The following is a 17,012-nucleotide window of genomic DNA, read 5'->3' as shown; positions in this document are numbered from 1 at the left end:
CAGCTTCTGGGCTTTTGGAAGTGAGACCATGTCTTTACATTGCACATAGTTTACCCTCTGTTTTCTTGCAAGAGTTTTATTGTTTTTACTTGTTGCATTTAAGTCTTTAATCCATCCAAATATATTTCTGTATATAAAATACACAAAAGTAAAACTGGGGCTTAATGTCATTTCATTTCAGCCATATAACCAGATATGCCAACACCATACTAATAAAGACTATATCTTTTTCCCTCTTGAATTGATCTCTGTTATATATTAAATCCTCCTAATTACTGACCTCAGTGTCTTGATTCCCTATCCAGTTCCATTAACCTCTAATCTTGTGTATACTAACTTCATGCTTTAAACAAAACAAAACAAAACAAAAAAAACCCAAACCACTCTTGGTGAGGAAGAAGAAATACAATTTGGCAGGTCAAAAGGAGTAAGAATATTCAATCTGGAGATGCATTAGGGGCCAACTTTCAAACAAAACTGAAGACGTAGGCTGTAATTGAATGTCATGATGTTTTCAATCTGCCTAAATATATAAATAATACAAGTATTCTTCTCCTTTTGCTAGTCATAAAAATGGCTGAGACAATCTTGCATACTTTTCCTTTGAAAAGTCATTTTAATTAATTCCATTATAATCTTGTTCTTTTTCATCATGCCTATGCTTCAACTGTTTTGAGTAATATTGTATTAGAATTCTCCAGAGAAGCAGAACCAATAAAATGTGTATGAATCTAGAAAGACATTTACATACGGAGTTGGCTCATGTGATTGCAGAGGCTGGTAAGCCCCTAATCCACAGTGTCGGCTGGTGGGCTGGAGACCAGGAAAGCCAACGGGGCAGATGAAGTCCGAATGCAGCCTTGGGGGGAATTAATTACCTCTTGCTCAGGGAGGCCAGTCTTTTTTGTTCCATTTAGGCTTTCAATTGATTGGATGAGCCCCCTCACCCCACCCCCACATTATGGAGGGTAATCTACTCAAAGTTCACTGATTTAAATGTTAACCTCATCCAAAGACACCTCCAAGCTGACACATAAAAGTAACCAGCACAAATATCTCAGGTTATTTTTTTTTATCCCTAAGAAAAACTAGATTTTATCCCTAAGAATATTTAGACGAGTTTTATCCCTAAGAAAATTTGTCTCTAAAATGATTTTTTATCCCTAACAAAAGTTAGATTCCTAAGGTGGGGGTGGGGAGGGAAGTGCTGAGTAGGCAAGACTTCAGGGTAAAAGTAAATAAGAATACTAGCTTACTTCTGCTCTGACCTTATTACCTGTAAGACCATTAAGGATTCCATTAACTTCAAATCACAAGGAAGGAGGCAAACCCTGTCAAGAGTTTGTTGATGTTCATTCCTTCCATCACCACTTACCTTTTACATTTCAGCCCCTACACTTCAGAGGGACTGGAACAACACTGGTGGCCAGCTGCTGGCCACTGTGGCCGCGAGAGAACTCATCACTGCTAACTTCTGCCTACTGCATGCATTCACCTGAATGTCCCCTACGTGTTGAGTAAATAAAATCTGTGTGTCTCTTAAAACAGGAGTCATGGGTTTCCTTGCTGTAGTAGCAATGTTAGTTCTGGGTCTATTCAACAATTCAGAGGTTACAAAGAAGGATTAACTCTCTTCTCATGAAGGCTATTCAGCTCTACCCACACACAGACACAAGGAATGCTCTCTGATATTCACTCAAATGGTTAAGCCAGGGGTGAATTACTGAGCCTGGGAATCTCTGCTAGACTTACCTGGGGTGTGATCAATGTCTGGACTAGATGTTTCAGCAGGAATTCTGGTGCCAATGGCCCAGTCCAAGTCATCTTGAGAGTCCTGAGTAAGACCGCAGGCTGTGGTCCAGTTTCCTGAAGTTTCAAAATGGCAACTTCCTGCTGTGTTTGTATAACGGCCTATGGAAATGAAGACAGTAATAGAATGTTCTGGAAATGGACATTACACTTGGTATTATACTACATTTGTGATTGTTCAGAATCAGTGCCTGCCTGTTTTAATTACTTATTCATAAATTTAAAGAACCAGGACATTTGCATCCACTGGTAATTTCAATTGTACACTGTAGCTTTTTTTTTTTATCAGAAAATCTAGAGGCAGCACATGAATATTGTCATTTATCCGTGAAGAAGTTGTATGGATTGACTAATAATATTATAGGTGATACATAAAACTGTGTCTACACATGAGCAATGAACAAAATATTATGATAATACAGATAAGTCAGATCGAATAAATCAACAGCTTCAGTTGTCTGGAAGTTTAATTCAGTCCCTGTGTTCACACTGGTGTTTGAACAGCATAGACCATTAGAAGGGCAAAGTCATTAACTAAAAAAAGGTGCCTTTGGAGAAGTAGTAAACGGTAGAGGACACAAACCCTCTCAGCATACCATACTAACCATCCACATACAACATTTCAGAGCTAGTCATTAAAAAAAGTTCTAAGTGCTGATTGATAATTCATTAAAAGTTAAGTTATTCATAATGAGAAAAATTACCAGATAATAGCTGAAAGTCTACTACTTAGTCACCTGTGAAAACTACCATCATAATACAATTGATATCTGCTTTCATTTTTAACTTTTTTTTGCAGAACAGTTATTATTTTTGAGCATTCACTGTAAAACTGTGCTGTATAGACAGAATGACTGTGTGATTTAACCAGTATGAATCAATTGAAATTGTTATTGACTTTTCCTTCCTCTTTAGAGAGATGACATTTAGGTTGCTTTTAATATTTCTTTTCCAGATGGTTTCCCGTTCATAACTTCTTCTTAATGTAAAACTAATACTAGCATAAAGAAATTGCATCAGAATAAAGTCTTGCTGTTAAAATGGATGCCAAACATATCGAAAACAAAGCTTTAAATAATTCTATAGAAAATCTTATGGATTCCTGACCATATTTTCATTAAATATCAGCATTTCACTTCTCAGGCATGATTGCATCTTATCCCTAAAGTCTAGAATCATTTTTAATTATATGCATTTCTTGCATTCATTCGACATGGCATATAATGCATTTAATTTTATATGCTTATTTATGGGCTCTCTATATCCCCTCCTATGTTTATCTTTTTAGTATCATGATATAAATAAGTTTATACTATGCTATGCAATATGGCTAAAAGTAAGAAATCTAGTTCTCCAAGCGTTTAGCTAACACAACTGCAAACATGCAGAATCTTCCAATATAAACATAAAACAGCCATTATGTGTTCTTTAGAATGATGTCACATACAGGATTTGCACTATTGCATTTCTACATAACTGACTCCCTAACACACAGGACCTATAATAATTATTCTATATCCTTTTTCATTCTCTGTAACCACCCTTGAACCTTCTGTTCCACCTATCTAACATATGACTTTATGCATGACTCTAAAGATGTAGATACAATCAGGATAAATTCTCTTATATTTCATTCTCTCTACCTCTAAATTATGTCATTTTTCCTTTCTCTTCTCTAGGGCTAATCCCAGTTTATGATCTCAGCACCTTATCAAGCATTCTATAGCTATTAGCATTCTATGGCTCCATTTATTTCAGTTAGAGAGCTATTCCAGGTCCTTCAATCTCACATTTTCTACCAATTCCTTTCTTACAACTTGCAGACACAGCCAGGGTGCCCCTCTTGATTGAATTTTATATGCTTAAATTTCTCACTCTGTACAGCTTTCACTTATCCTTTCCCATGGTCCTTCACACTTTAATGCAGATGGCCTACAAATCTACAGCCAGGATGGAATGCAGGTGTTTATCTTCAAATGCTTGCTGAATACTCAACTTGGAATATGCAACTGTCGTCGCAAAATCAAAAAGCCTAAAACGAACTCATCATCACCTCTCCAAATGAGCTCTTCTCCCTGAGATTACTGATTAAGTTCAGAGCATGAATCTTCTCCCTCTTTTTAAAATTCTACCTTTGGACTTACCTTTGGTTCTACATTCCTCATTCCCATATTCAATCTATCACCAACACTTGTAGGTTCTCTCTTTGAGAACTTAACTCTCTCCTTCCCTTGAAGTTTATAACCCCTGTTCCAGTTCCATTGGTCCAAGCCCCTGGTTTATTTTAAGAGCCCTTTTTTTTTTTTTTCAGTGTAGCCTTCATTGATCAACTTTACAAACCCAAACCACATTAATCATCTTTAAGAATGCTCTTGTGTTATTTCCATTGCTCAAAATATCAGGTTTTTCACATTGTTTGAATACACTCTCCTAAACCCCTTGTCTTGCATACAATAACCTTTCCTTTGATGCAAAATATTTTTGAAACTGAATCTTAAAATTGCCTCTATGCCAACTAAATTTTTCAGAAAATTATTTCCTAAATAAAAACTGATTTTTTTCAACTTTTATGTTTAGGACTACTTTCCTCTATTTTTGGAATGTTTTCTCTAGCATTTGGGGGTTCATTTATCATTCATTCTTCTCCTCTCTTGAAGAGGACAGAATTGCTATTTTATTTGACTATAATCACCTTCTTTCACTCAGATAGCCAGAGATGACTTATAAGTTATCTAAGTAATCGTGATGAGCATTGTTCTCTCCTTAGTTTAGCCATAATCCTGGAATACAATTCTAGACATTGAACCCTATTGTGGAAAAGGCACCTAGGAAAAGTTTGCCTTGTTCTTAAAAACAAATCAAAAGACAGAAAATCCATTTATTCTTTCTCAGGATATCACTGTAAAGATGTGAACTATGGGACTGAAGAGATTATATGGGTAGCTGACTTTATTACAAAGTCAGTTACATGAAGATGGCACAGAATTAAGAAGGAAGGAGTCCATGTAGTTCTAATTTTTGATAACAGAAGTTGCTAAAATCAACCAACTCTAGGATTCCTTGCTTTTGACCTCTTGCTACTGGAGATAATACAGTTTCCTTATTGTATTAGTTAAAAATTGGTTTGTTCCAAGCAACTGAAAACTCAAGTAGTAGGAGCTGAAACAGACAGGAATTAATTCATCTCAATTAAACAGAAGCCAGGAAGTTGTCCGTTTAAAGTTAGTATTGTGGTTCAACTGTGTGGTTGTGAGGCACATATTTTCCATCTGTTCTTTCTGTCATCTTGTCATCCTCCTGCTCACTCATGGTTGCAAGAGGACTGTGGTACTTCCTCGTATCACATATGTTCAAGGCATTGATAGAAGTGAGAAGAGGAAAGGAGAAGACACTTTTTTTCTAGTCTGGTGTTTTTCCTTCTAAAAGAGATACCTTCCCCCAAATTCCCATGTGTATCTCATTGGCCTCTGGCAGCTACAAGGAAGTTTGGAAAAGACGGTATTTGTAGTTGGTCACAAGCCACCGCAAATAAAATTGGGAGTTCTGTTTTTTTTTTTTTAAAGATTTTATTTATTTATTTGAGAGAGAGAATGAGAGACAGAGAGCACGAGAGGGAAGAGGGCAGAGGGAGAAGCAGACCCCCTGCTGAGCAGGGAGCCCGATGTGGGACTCGATCCCGGGACTCCAGGATCATGACCCAAGCCGAAGGCAGTCGCTTAACCAACTGAGCCACCCAGGCACCCGGGAGTTCTGTTTTTAAGAAACACAAAGGAGGGCCAGGCAACTAACAAGAATTACCTTGATGTTAAGCTGGTTGACGCTGAAGTTTCTGCTACAAGTATATTAATTAATGTATCTTCTTCATTCCATCTAGCAAATCATACCCATCTTTGAATGTTCAACTTATGTCCTATCTTTCCCTTTCCAGACCACATCAGAGTATATGTGCATGTGGGTTTTATGGCCCTTAACAGCGATTATAGTTATTACTACTCATTTGGAAATTCATTACTTCTTTATTGTGGATTGTCACTGTAACTGTTTACCATTGAATTACTATAAACGTTTCTATGTGGGCAGTATTACTACTGCCCACAGTGGTTCCATATATACCTATTAAATCATAAATGATATGAGGAACTTTGTAATATTTCTTGATGATAATTATGTGGTTGGTATTTTCAAAATGGTTATTGCTTTTGATAAAGTATTTTCTAAATTGTGATCTTTGTCATGATTCCTGGAATAGACTTAAAAGCATTACCAACAACATTTAAACAAATGGCATTTCCCCAGTGGTATGGTATTCAGCCATACAGTGGTATGGTTAGTGTACATATTGATCAACTTACCTATATATTTTTTAAGAGCTAGCCCCATAATTATTTTTAATTCATCATATTCACATATGCACCTTATTTTGCTATACCACAAAGCATAATACAGGGATATTTAATACTTTCTCCTCAGCATGAAATGGCTTCATAGAATGCTGCATTGCAAAGGATTTTGAAGACTGGGTTCAGTGGGAAAGAAGGCTCTGACTGGATAATGATATTTGGGGTTTTTTGTTTGTTTGTTTTAAAGATTTTATTTATTTATTTGACAGAGAGAGAGACAGCGAGAGAGGGAACACAAGCAGGGGGAGTGGGAGAGGGAGAAGCAGGCTCCTTGCTGAGCAGGGAGCCCGACATGGGGCTCGATCCCAGGACTCCAGGATCATGACCTGAGCCAAAGGCAGCGGCCAACTGAGCCACCCAGGAGCCCGTGATGTTTGTAACTGTTGTAAAAGGCAGCAGAGAATGCATGCATCCATACCCTGCACATCCCTAGCCTAGAGTACAAGGAACACTTAACACAGGCTTTAGGTGATAATTTTGTTCCATGTAAGAAAAGAGCACATTTTTTTACTTAACTATTTCTTTTAAAAAGAATCGATTTCATTTATTCTAAACCATGAATTTTTGCAACAGAAGTTAGAGATGTAAAAGAAAAATTTATCTTTGTTTATAACCTACAGTAAAAACTTATGAGGAATCGCTGAGTTTATTTTCTGATAAGCATATAAAGTACATATAATAACATCCACCATGACTGACAAATTTCAAGAGAGTATAAAAATAATGAAATGAAAGAGGCTAACATTATTAATCCTAGAACACTAAACAAATATGTTCTTTATGCCATTTAATTCTCAAAGTACTCTATAGAATGGATATGATTCTATCTAATATAAAGATGAGGAAACGAGTCCCCGAGAATTTAAATAATTGCTCAGCATAGGAGGGTCAGCATCAAAATGAAGACTTCAGTTTAATAAACCAAAGGTCCATTTTTTCCTTATATTTCTCCAAAGGCCATTTTGAAAATTTTGTAATTTATTTCATCATCCACAACAGGTTATCTGATTGCAGGAATCTAACCCCGATGCCTCCAGTGTATCCAAAAGAATATCAACATAAAATAAGTGATGAAGTCACTTTGCAGAATCAATAAGTCACCGGTATACCCATGTGTATTGTGTAGTGTTCCTTTTGGATGTGAACAAAGCCTATCAAAGGTCTTAAGGAAAGTGACTATTTCATTTGTCAACATATTGTTTTAATTTTAATAAAATCAAATACTGCATGTAGTTGTCCACCAAAGTTGTAGGTAATACTAACAAATATGAGTGTGCAACTGACTCAGGTTCTGAAAATCAAAACTGCCTTTGTGTATTTTTACATCAATACTTCAAATAGCTGTGGGAAAAATAAAAATCATATAAAGGAGCCTGAGAGGAAAAATGAGTGAAGCCAAGGAGGGAAAAAAAAAAGCAGCATTCACATTTGAAAAACCAAAATACTTAGTAACTTTTTAGGTTTTACAAGCCGATACTTTACGTTGCCCGGGCACGCGCACGCACGCGTACACACACCCACTATTCTTCATCGGCACTCCCCAAATACACTGGGATAACCTTATTATTAATAGCACTTGCTACATTCCAAAAGTAATCAGAATTCTTTTATAACTAACTTTTTCAAAAAGCAAAGAACACTGTATTTTAATATATCCCCCTGCCCTTCCCCCACAGTAGGAAGTAAGTTGCTTAAGTCTAAGACGATGTCTTATTCATTTTTCTACTAATTCAACATTTAGAAAGTTGTTCCTAGCCCATACTAAGAATAGCAATAAACGGAAGAATATAATTTTTCTATGAATATGTTCAATACATGTGCATCTTGAAATGAGAGGAAGAAAATGTACTTCCTGTAACTATTTTTTCTTTGTGCACGTGAACAGCTATCCTTCCCCTCACTGGTTTATTATGTCAATGTCATCATGTTCAAATTATTCTTCCCTTAGAATTTTTATTTTGTTTTGGTGGTGATTTCTAAATACTCTCTACTTGTTATGCCTGGTGGGGAAAATAGTGATTTTACAAACGTTTTGGAGCGGTTTTTCGAGCTCCATTGCAATCGGTTCTCTACAGTCAGTATCAAAAAATATATTTTTTTGGAGTGCTTTTAAAAAAGCTAGGAAGTCCCAAGTTATATGGAAACAATGAATCATGGAACACTACATCAAAAACTAATGATGTAATGTATGGTGATTAACATAACATAATAAAAAAAAGAAAAAAAAGCTAGGAAGAACACTAGGGAAAGAAAACTAACTTAAATTTAAATATAAGCTTTTAAAAAAAAGAACACTATAAAGTATTTTTCAATATATTATAAATTTCATTTGAGAATGGGCATATATTATAAAGGAAATACATAATCGCTTATAAAATAAGATTATAATACTGTAGCACTGATAGTACAGTCTTAAGAAGTGCCAGTGATTTTCACTTCCTTGACACTTTGGTTTAAAATTAAAATATAGCATTAATGTTGAGAAATTTATGATAAGTGAAATAAGCCTATCACAGCAAGACAGATACTGTATGATTCCACATACTGGTATTACATACCCAAACTGTCAAATGCATAGAAACAGAAAATCAAATGGTGGCTTTCAGGGGCTGGGGGAGGGAAAATGGGGTGTTAATTGTTTAATGGGTATAGAGTTTCAGTTTTTCCAGATGAAAAAATGTTCTGGAGATGAGTGGTGGTATCTGGACAACAACGCAAATGCACTTAATGCCACTGAACTATACAGTTAGAAATGGTTAAAATGGTCAATTTTATGTTATGTACATTTTACCACAATTTAAGAAAATTAATAAATACAAAAAAAGATGATAAAATGAACACTTCAGAAGCATCATTACTCTAAGATCCTGAGGAATAAAAATGATACTGAGTTAAAAAGAAAAACTGGAACATGACTTCTGTGGTACTCCCTTCCTGTACATGCATGACATTGTCCCAAAGGGCGAGTCTATCCCCTTTCTCTCTTTGAATTGAAGCTAGACATTTTAATTTGCATGACCATTAGAAAGAGCCAAGAGTGACATTCTAGAATTTCCGAGGCTAAGTCATACGAATTCTTCCTGTTTTTCCTGTGGCTCTTGGAATACTTGCTCTTGAGAGCATTTACTCTGGTAAAAACCAATCCCATGCAAGATATCTGGCTGTCCCGTGACGGCCCTGTTATGGAAAGCCCAAGCTACGTTAGACTGCCCTGGAGAATGAGATGCTATGTCAAGCCAGACAGAGAGACCAAAGAGTACCAATGTGCCAAACCCAGAGGGGAGGAAGCCATCTTGAAAGTGACACTCCAGTTCCAGGTATACCAGTTGGAGCCATGTGGATGAGAACCTGCCTCGCTGATTCTTTTCTGAATTACTGATCCACAAAATTGAGAGCAAAATGAAACTTTTTTAGGCTACTAACCTTTAAGGGAGTTTGCTATGCAGCAAACCCTAACTGCAAAAGGTAGCCTATATGGTAGCAAGGTTCCCTATGAAGGCTCATTAATAAGAAATACAAAAAAAATTTTTTTTGGATTTAAATACATGCTCATATTTGAAAACTACATACTTGGTTTTATGCATGACTTTTAAAAATCACTTGAATTAAAGTTTGAATAAAAAAAAAACAATGTGGCCAATCTAGTTCTCTTTTCCCAGAGCAATGTAATTGATAAAATTAATCATTTACTCGTATTTATTTGAAGCGCTCATTTTTAGCCTTATCTTTCCATAAAATGGAAAAGGAAATGAAAACCAATGAAGAAATGTAGACAGATAGGTCAGTTTCTGGTGATTAAAATTCTGACCCCCCATGCAGTTCTGCACAATGACATGTTGAGAAATTTTTTGACAAGATTTGCTGTGGTGTTTAGCATTGGGGTAAAACGGTTGAGAGGGCTGCGATTTGGATGTGTGGATAGAGAAGCTGGAAAAAAAAAGGTTCTGGCTATTTTAAATCTACTCTGGTGCATGAAAAGAACATTTCCTCTCCGTCATCAATGCCAGTATGTTACTTTCCCAATAAAGTGAAATCTGTGCTGAATGGGCTACATCAGAGCAGACAGATCCACTTACCACAATCAGCCTCATCAGACCTATCAGAGCAGTCTGGCTTATAGTCACAGACAAGGTGGGATGCAACACACTTCTTGTCGTGGCACAAAAAATCAGTGGCTTCCGGGCAACTCTCAGAAGTCTCTCCCACTGGGGAAAAAAAAATAAAAACAAAGTCATTTTTATACTTCTTTAAATTTGAATATTCCTTTTAGTAGTTTTATAGATACATTCAAGTAAGTTACTGATTTTAATAGGTATCCAAGGCAGACTTCTAGACACCTCCCTGCTCAGTCCCACATCCAATTTTTCAGCAAGTTATACAGACTGTGCTTTCAAAATCATCCATTGCTTAAATCCAACATCTTAATCCAGGCACTAAAAATAATTTGCGTTGGGTTCCAGCTTAGTTTTCTAGTCTCATTTTCTGCAACTCTCCTCGTAAGTACCTGCAATTAAACTACAGTACATCCTACTCCTGAAGGGCTCACCAACAGGTCACATGCTCTTCATCTTTTCCTGTGTGCACATCCGCTACTTCCTTTACCTACACTGACCATTCCCTCTAGTGCTCCTGGAGGTCTGCTTAACCTCGGAACTCAAGGAAACAGCTTCCCTCTCCCCTTGTTTTGCCTTTTCTTTGTCAACCAAGCCCCAGGTTGGGTTCTCTATGTTTCATGCCACCTAAGAACCCTTCTATTCCTATGTTAAATGTTTACCACCTCATAGAGAAGCTGTATTACAGCTCTGCCTGCCCCTCCAGACTCCAAGCCCCTTAGAAGCAGGAGTTTGGGATGTGTTTTCTTAGGCCAAACACAGTCCCTATTCCATAGTTTGTGCTTAATAAATTCTGGGTATAATAACAGAAGGCATAATGGTTTCATCTAAAGGGAGCTTAGGAATGAACATAGAATTTTCAAAGAAATTCATACTTTTTAATTGAAGTATAATGAACATACAGTGTTATATTAGTTTCAGGTGTACAATACAAATATTCACCAATTCTATACATTACTCAGTGGTCAGGTAAGTATATTCTTACTCCCACTTACCTCTTTCACCTGTTCTCCTCCACCCCCTTCCTCTCTGGTAACCATTAGTTTGTTCTCTGTATTTAAGAGTCTGTTTTTTTGTCTCTTTTTTTTCTTTGTTTGGTTTCTTAAATTCCACATATGAGTGAAATCATATGATATTTGTCTTTCTCTAACTGACTTATTCCACTTAGCATTATACCCTCTAGGTCCATCCATGTTGTTGCAAATGGCTGAATAATATTCCAGTGTGTGTGTGTGTGTGTGTGTGTGTACATCACATCTTTATATATAGGGTATGGTGTGTGTGTGTATTTGTATATACACACACCACATCCATTCATCTATGAATGGACACTTGAATTGCTTCAATATCTTGACTATTGTAAATAAGGCTGCAATAAACTTAAGGGTGAATGTATCTTTTTGAATTAGTGTTTTCATTTGCTTTGGGAAAATATCCAGTAGTGGAATTACTGGATCATAAGATAATTCTACTTTTAATTTTTTAAGGAACCTCTACACTGCCTTCTACCATGGCTGTACCAATCTTCATTCCCACCAATAGTGCATGAGGGTTCTTTTTCTCCACATTCTTGCCAACACTTGCTATTTCTTGTGTGTGTGTGTGTGTTTCATTTTTGTTTTTGTTTATGCCATTCTGACAGCTATAAAGGAATTGTTTTGATTTGCAATTCCTTGATGGTTAGTAATGCTGAACACCTTTTCATATGTCCTCATTCCATATGTATGTCTTCTTTGGAAAAATGTCTATGTGTCCTCTGTCCATTTTTTAAATATGATTTTTTTTGATATTGAGTTGTATAAGTTCTTCATATATTTTGGATAGTAACCCCTTATCAGATATATCATTTGAAAATATCTTCTCCCATTGAGTAGATTTTTTTTTTGTCCTGTTGATTTTTCCCTTTGCTGTGTAAAAGCTTTTTATTTTGGTTTAATCACAAGATTTTAATTTTGTTTTTGTTTCTCTTGAATGAGGAGACCTATCTAGAAAAATGTTTCTATGGCTGATGTAAAAGAAATTATTGCCTATGTTTTCTTCTCGCAGTTTTATAGTTTCAGGTCTCATATTTAAGTCTTTAATCCATTTTGAGTTTATTTTTGTGTAACGGTGTAAGAAAGTGGTCCAGTTTCTTTTCCATGTAGTTGTCCAGTTTTCCCAAAATCATTTGTTGAAAGGACTGTTTTTCCCCATTGTATATTCTTGCCTCCTCTGTAGTAGATGACAATATAAGTGTGGGTTTATTTCTAGATTCTCTATTATGTTCTATTGATTGATATGTCTGTTTTTTGTGCCATTACCATACTGTTGTGATTACTACAGCTTTGTAGTATATCTTGAAATCTGGGATAGTGATGCCTCCAGATTTGTTCTTCTTTTTCAAGACTGCTTCAGCTACTTAGGGTATTTTGGGGTTCCATACAAATTTTAGGAATATCTGTTCTAGTTCTGTGAAAACTGTCATTGGTATTTTGATAGGGATTACATTAAATCTATAGATTGCTTTGAGCAGTATGGCCATTTTAACAATTTTCACAGGTAAATTCTATCAAACATTTAAAGAATTTATACCAATTCTTCTCAAACTATTCCAAAAATAAAAGAGGAAAGAAAGTTTCCAAATTCATTCTATAAGGCCAGATTTGCCAATACTGAAACCCGAAAAAGACAATAACAAAAAAAGAGAACTATAGGCCCATACCTCTGATGAACGTAGATGCAAAAATCTTCAACAAAATATTAGCAAACTGAATCCAGCAACACATGAAAAAAATCATTCACTAAAATCAAGTAGTATTTATTCCTGCGATGCAAGGGTGGTTCATTACTCATAAATTAATTAACATGACACATCAGATTAACAAGAGAAAGGACAAAAACCATATAATCATCTCAAGAGATGTAGAAAAAACATCTGATAAAGTACAACATCCATTCATGACAAAAACTATCAACAAAGTAGGTTCAGAGGGAACATATCCCTCAACATAATAAAAGTCATATATGAAAAATCCACAGTTAATACCATCTTTGAGGGAGAAAAACTGAGAGCTTCTCATCTAAGATCAGGACTAGGATGTCCACTCTCACTACTTTTTTCAAGGTAGTACTGAAAGCCCTAATCACAGCAATCAGACAAGAAAAGGAAATAAAAGGCATCCAGATTGGTAAGGAAGTAAAACTTTTACTATTTGCAGATGACATGATACTCTATATGGAAAACACTAAAGACTCCACCAAAAAACTGCTAGAACTAATAAATGAATTCAGTAAAGTCATAAGATGCAAAATTAATATGCATCTCTATACACTAATAATAAAGTATCAGAAAGAGAAGTTAAGAAAACAATCCCATTTACAATTCTACCCAAAATAATAAAATACCTAGGAAGAAACTTAACCAAGGAGTGAAAGACCTGGACTCTGAAAACTTTAAAACACTGATGGAAGAAATTGAACATGATATAAAAAAATGGAAAGATATTCTATTCCCATGGATTGGAAGAACCAATATTGTTAAAAGTCCATATTACTCAAAGCAATCTATAGCATTTTACATATTTGAATATCATTTTAAATCACAGGAAGTACAATGATGATATTTCATACCTTCACAGAGATGTGACTTAAAGGTCCCAAACTATTTTTATCTAGTTCAACAAATTAAGTAAAGCTCACAATTCCTTTGTTACACAGATTATTATAGGTACAGAGCTGGTGTGCCTGAGGTGAGGGTAATTTACTCAAAGTTAGGTCGTATTTCCATGAAGAAAAATAGTAAATATCCATGGATTTGATAAAAATGCAAGTTTTAACTTGTATAATTTCCAGAAATAATTTACCAGTAAAATATAGTAATAAATATGAAGAATGAAAAGAAGGCATCTAAGAAAATGGCAAACAGTTTAACTATGGGCATCAGCAAGAAGAATTAAAGGTCCATTGAGTGGTTTAGAAGCTTTGCCACATAATTTTTAAATAACACTAGTGAGAATTTATAGTTAACCCAGAGCAGTATGTGGACATTATTTAGTATGCAACGCTATGCATTGGGGATTATTTTATTTCTCCATGCCATAGGCTGTGGAGCCATATATAATTACTCCACAGAGGAAATGTGTTTTGACTTTAAACAATTCATTCTTTAGTTTTTAAAAGTGACTAAAATAGACTACATCTCTGAATGAGGCTCATTTCCTTAACAATATAGAATAGCAATGACATGAAAAGAAATCAGGTCAATGCTTTGAATTGCAGTAAAGCAAGCAATGGCTAAAATTTCTATAGCACAGACATCGCACCAAGAAAAAAGAAAAAAGCCTACAATTCTAAGAAAAGTAGATCTTCTTTAAGACAAGAATGTAGTCAGTCAGACAGTTGCTACCAAAAACCTGGTAAATAGAAAAGGCAGATTATGTTAGTGGGAATGTCTTACACATATTTAGCCACTTTTAATTTCTTTATTCAGTCAAAATGATAAAAGCAGTACCTACTAACCTGGTTGACAAATATGTGGAATGAACGATAATCTCACATATTCCATAGTTATAAGAATGGAAAGAACATTGGTGCTCATAATAGAGTTAAAGATAATATGGCTGGCAGAATAGGCCATATAAAAAAAAAAAAACTAGACTGAATATTTATTTTAGGAAAAAAAAAGTTAGGGCACCTGAGTGGCTCAGTCAGTTAAGCATCTAACTCTTGATTTCAGCTCAGGTCATGATTTCAGGCTTGTGAGATCAAGCCCCATGTCAGGCTCTGTGCTGAGCCTGGAGCCTACTGAAAATTCTCTCTCTCCCTCTCCCTTTGTCCCTACCCCCCTCCCTCTCTTAAAAAAAAAAAAAAGGAAAAAGAGAAAAAAGTTGGCAGAATCCTAAAGACCTAAAACTAAAGTATGATAAATTGAAAATCCTACAATGAAGAAAAGGTCTATAAAATAATGTAGTTGAAATATTTCATCCAATAAAAGCATGATGCGTATGTAAGGCTGATCCATTATGGATTTGAACGAACTGTCACCAATCTGAAAGGGACTCCAATTTAAAACTGGCTTTATTCAGCTTTGACACAGAATTGACAATCAAGAAGCTCTTGCCACTTTAAATTTCTATTTGGATTAAAAGTTTTATATACAGGATTCATTATACAGAACGAGATATAATCATTCTGTAGATTGTATTTGCGGGCAAACATGAGTTTTATCATCTTTTTCAAGTGATGATATTCAATATGCTCTGCAATTTCAGACAGTAAATTTCACAAGGGCATACATTTTTAAGCACCTTCATTTCTCATATAGACTATACTAATCACATGCAAGAAAAAATGGGCATATTCCCTGCCTTTGAAGACCATGCTATTTAGTTGGTAATGCCATGTCTTCTGAGGTGACTCTTTGTTCTGACAGTTTCTCAGGTTTACCTTGTTTTTGATGACTTTTCCCATTTGGAGTGTACTGGTCAAGTATTTTGTGGGACGCCTTTCTACTGGAATTTGGGTTTTGTTGTTGTTGTTATTGTTTTATTTGTTTTCCCCTCACGATTAGATAGAATTAATGTTTTAGGGGAAGAAAGACTAGAGAAGTGTTATTTTCATCATGTAGTGACAAGAGTACAAACTATTAACAGGACTTGGTAGTGTTCACGTTGACCTTGTTCACTTGGCTTGTGTAGTGCCTGCCATGATTCTCCACTCTAAGGTCCCTTTTCTATCCCTTTCCATACTCGATTCTCTGGAAGGAAATCACTGGGTGTAGGCCACATCTGTGGTGATCTACACTCTTCTCCTTCAGGGCAGGGAATGTACATAAATTACCTGGAATTCTTATACATGGAAATTTGTCTCTTCTCTCTCATTTACTTATTTATTCAGTAAGTATATCGGTATGGACTCAAGAATATTTTATAATTTGAGTCATAATACAATGCAACTTTATTTTATTGCTCAAATTGTTCCAACTTTGGCCAAGAGGAGCTCTTTCAGTTGGTTCCTGGGTCCCTCTGACATACCCCATCAATGTAGGCTTTTCTTTTTGCACACTACCTTATTTTCTAGCACTGTAAGTTGCTTCAGGCTCATCTTGTATGTTTCCTGGGCCGGTCCTAGGGATCAGCCATCAGCCCTTTCTCCAAGAAGCCCTAGTTCCTTTTTTTTTCTTTTAAGATTTTATTTATTTGAGAGAGATATAGCAAGAGAGAACAGAGCAGGAGGGAGAAGCAGAGGGACAAGCAGACTCCCCACTGAGCAAGGAGCCCGATGCAGGACTTGATCCCAGGACTCTGGGATCATGACACTTAACCAACTGTGCCACTCAGGCTCCCCGCCCTAGTTCCTTTTATTGGAAAATGTTATCAGAAGCCAAGCTCTGGGTACTAGGTTGCTCCTTGCCACCGAGATGTCATTGTTTCTAAGCTATAATGACTTGAAAAGTCATGCCATTTTTCAGTTATAACAAATGATCAGTATTATCTCTTCAACTAGTGTCTTTCCCTAAGTCTCTCTTCTCTACCTCTGGAGCTCCTATTAGAAAAGTGTTGAATTTACTCCTCTGATCCTCAGTGTCTCTTAATCTCTGTTCCATTTTTTTTTTCCCTCTTTGCTATGCTGCATTCTGGTAAGCTCATATATATATACATGTGTTTTTTAAATTTTTTTGTTGTTATGTTAATCACCATACATTACAGCATTA

At 35.8% G+C, this 17,012-nt stretch overlaps 1 protein-coding gene across 1 annotated transcript in view; it reads right to left on the bottom strand.

Moving 5' to 3' along the window:
- Positions 1-17,012, bottom strand: part of MALRD1 (MAM and LDL receptor class A domain containing 1) — a 259,630-nt gene that overhangs the window by 81,509 nt on the left and 161,109 nt on the right. The window contains exons 10-11 of the mRNA XM_081818907.1: positions 10,286-10,414; positions 1,753-1,911 (exon numbers count right to left, since the gene is read on the bottom strand). Of these exons, the coding sequence (XP_081675033.1) occupies positions 1,753-1,911; positions 10,286-10,414 (288 nt within the window). The remainder of the gene's footprint in view (positions 1-1,752; positions 1,912-10,285; positions 10,415-17,012) is intronic.

The sequence above is a fragment of the Leptonychotes weddellii genome, chromosome 5 (genome assembly GCF_054177405.1).
Source record: "Leptonychotes weddellii isolate Sample4059 chromosome 5, ASM5417740v2, whole genome shotgun sequence".
Taxonomy (NCBI): Eukaryota; Metazoa; Chordata; class Mammalia; order Carnivora; family Phocidae; genus Leptonychotes; species Leptonychotes weddellii.
The sequence above is the reverse complement of the archived record's forward strand: the minus strand, read 5'-3'. Positions and strand labels throughout refer to the sequence as shown.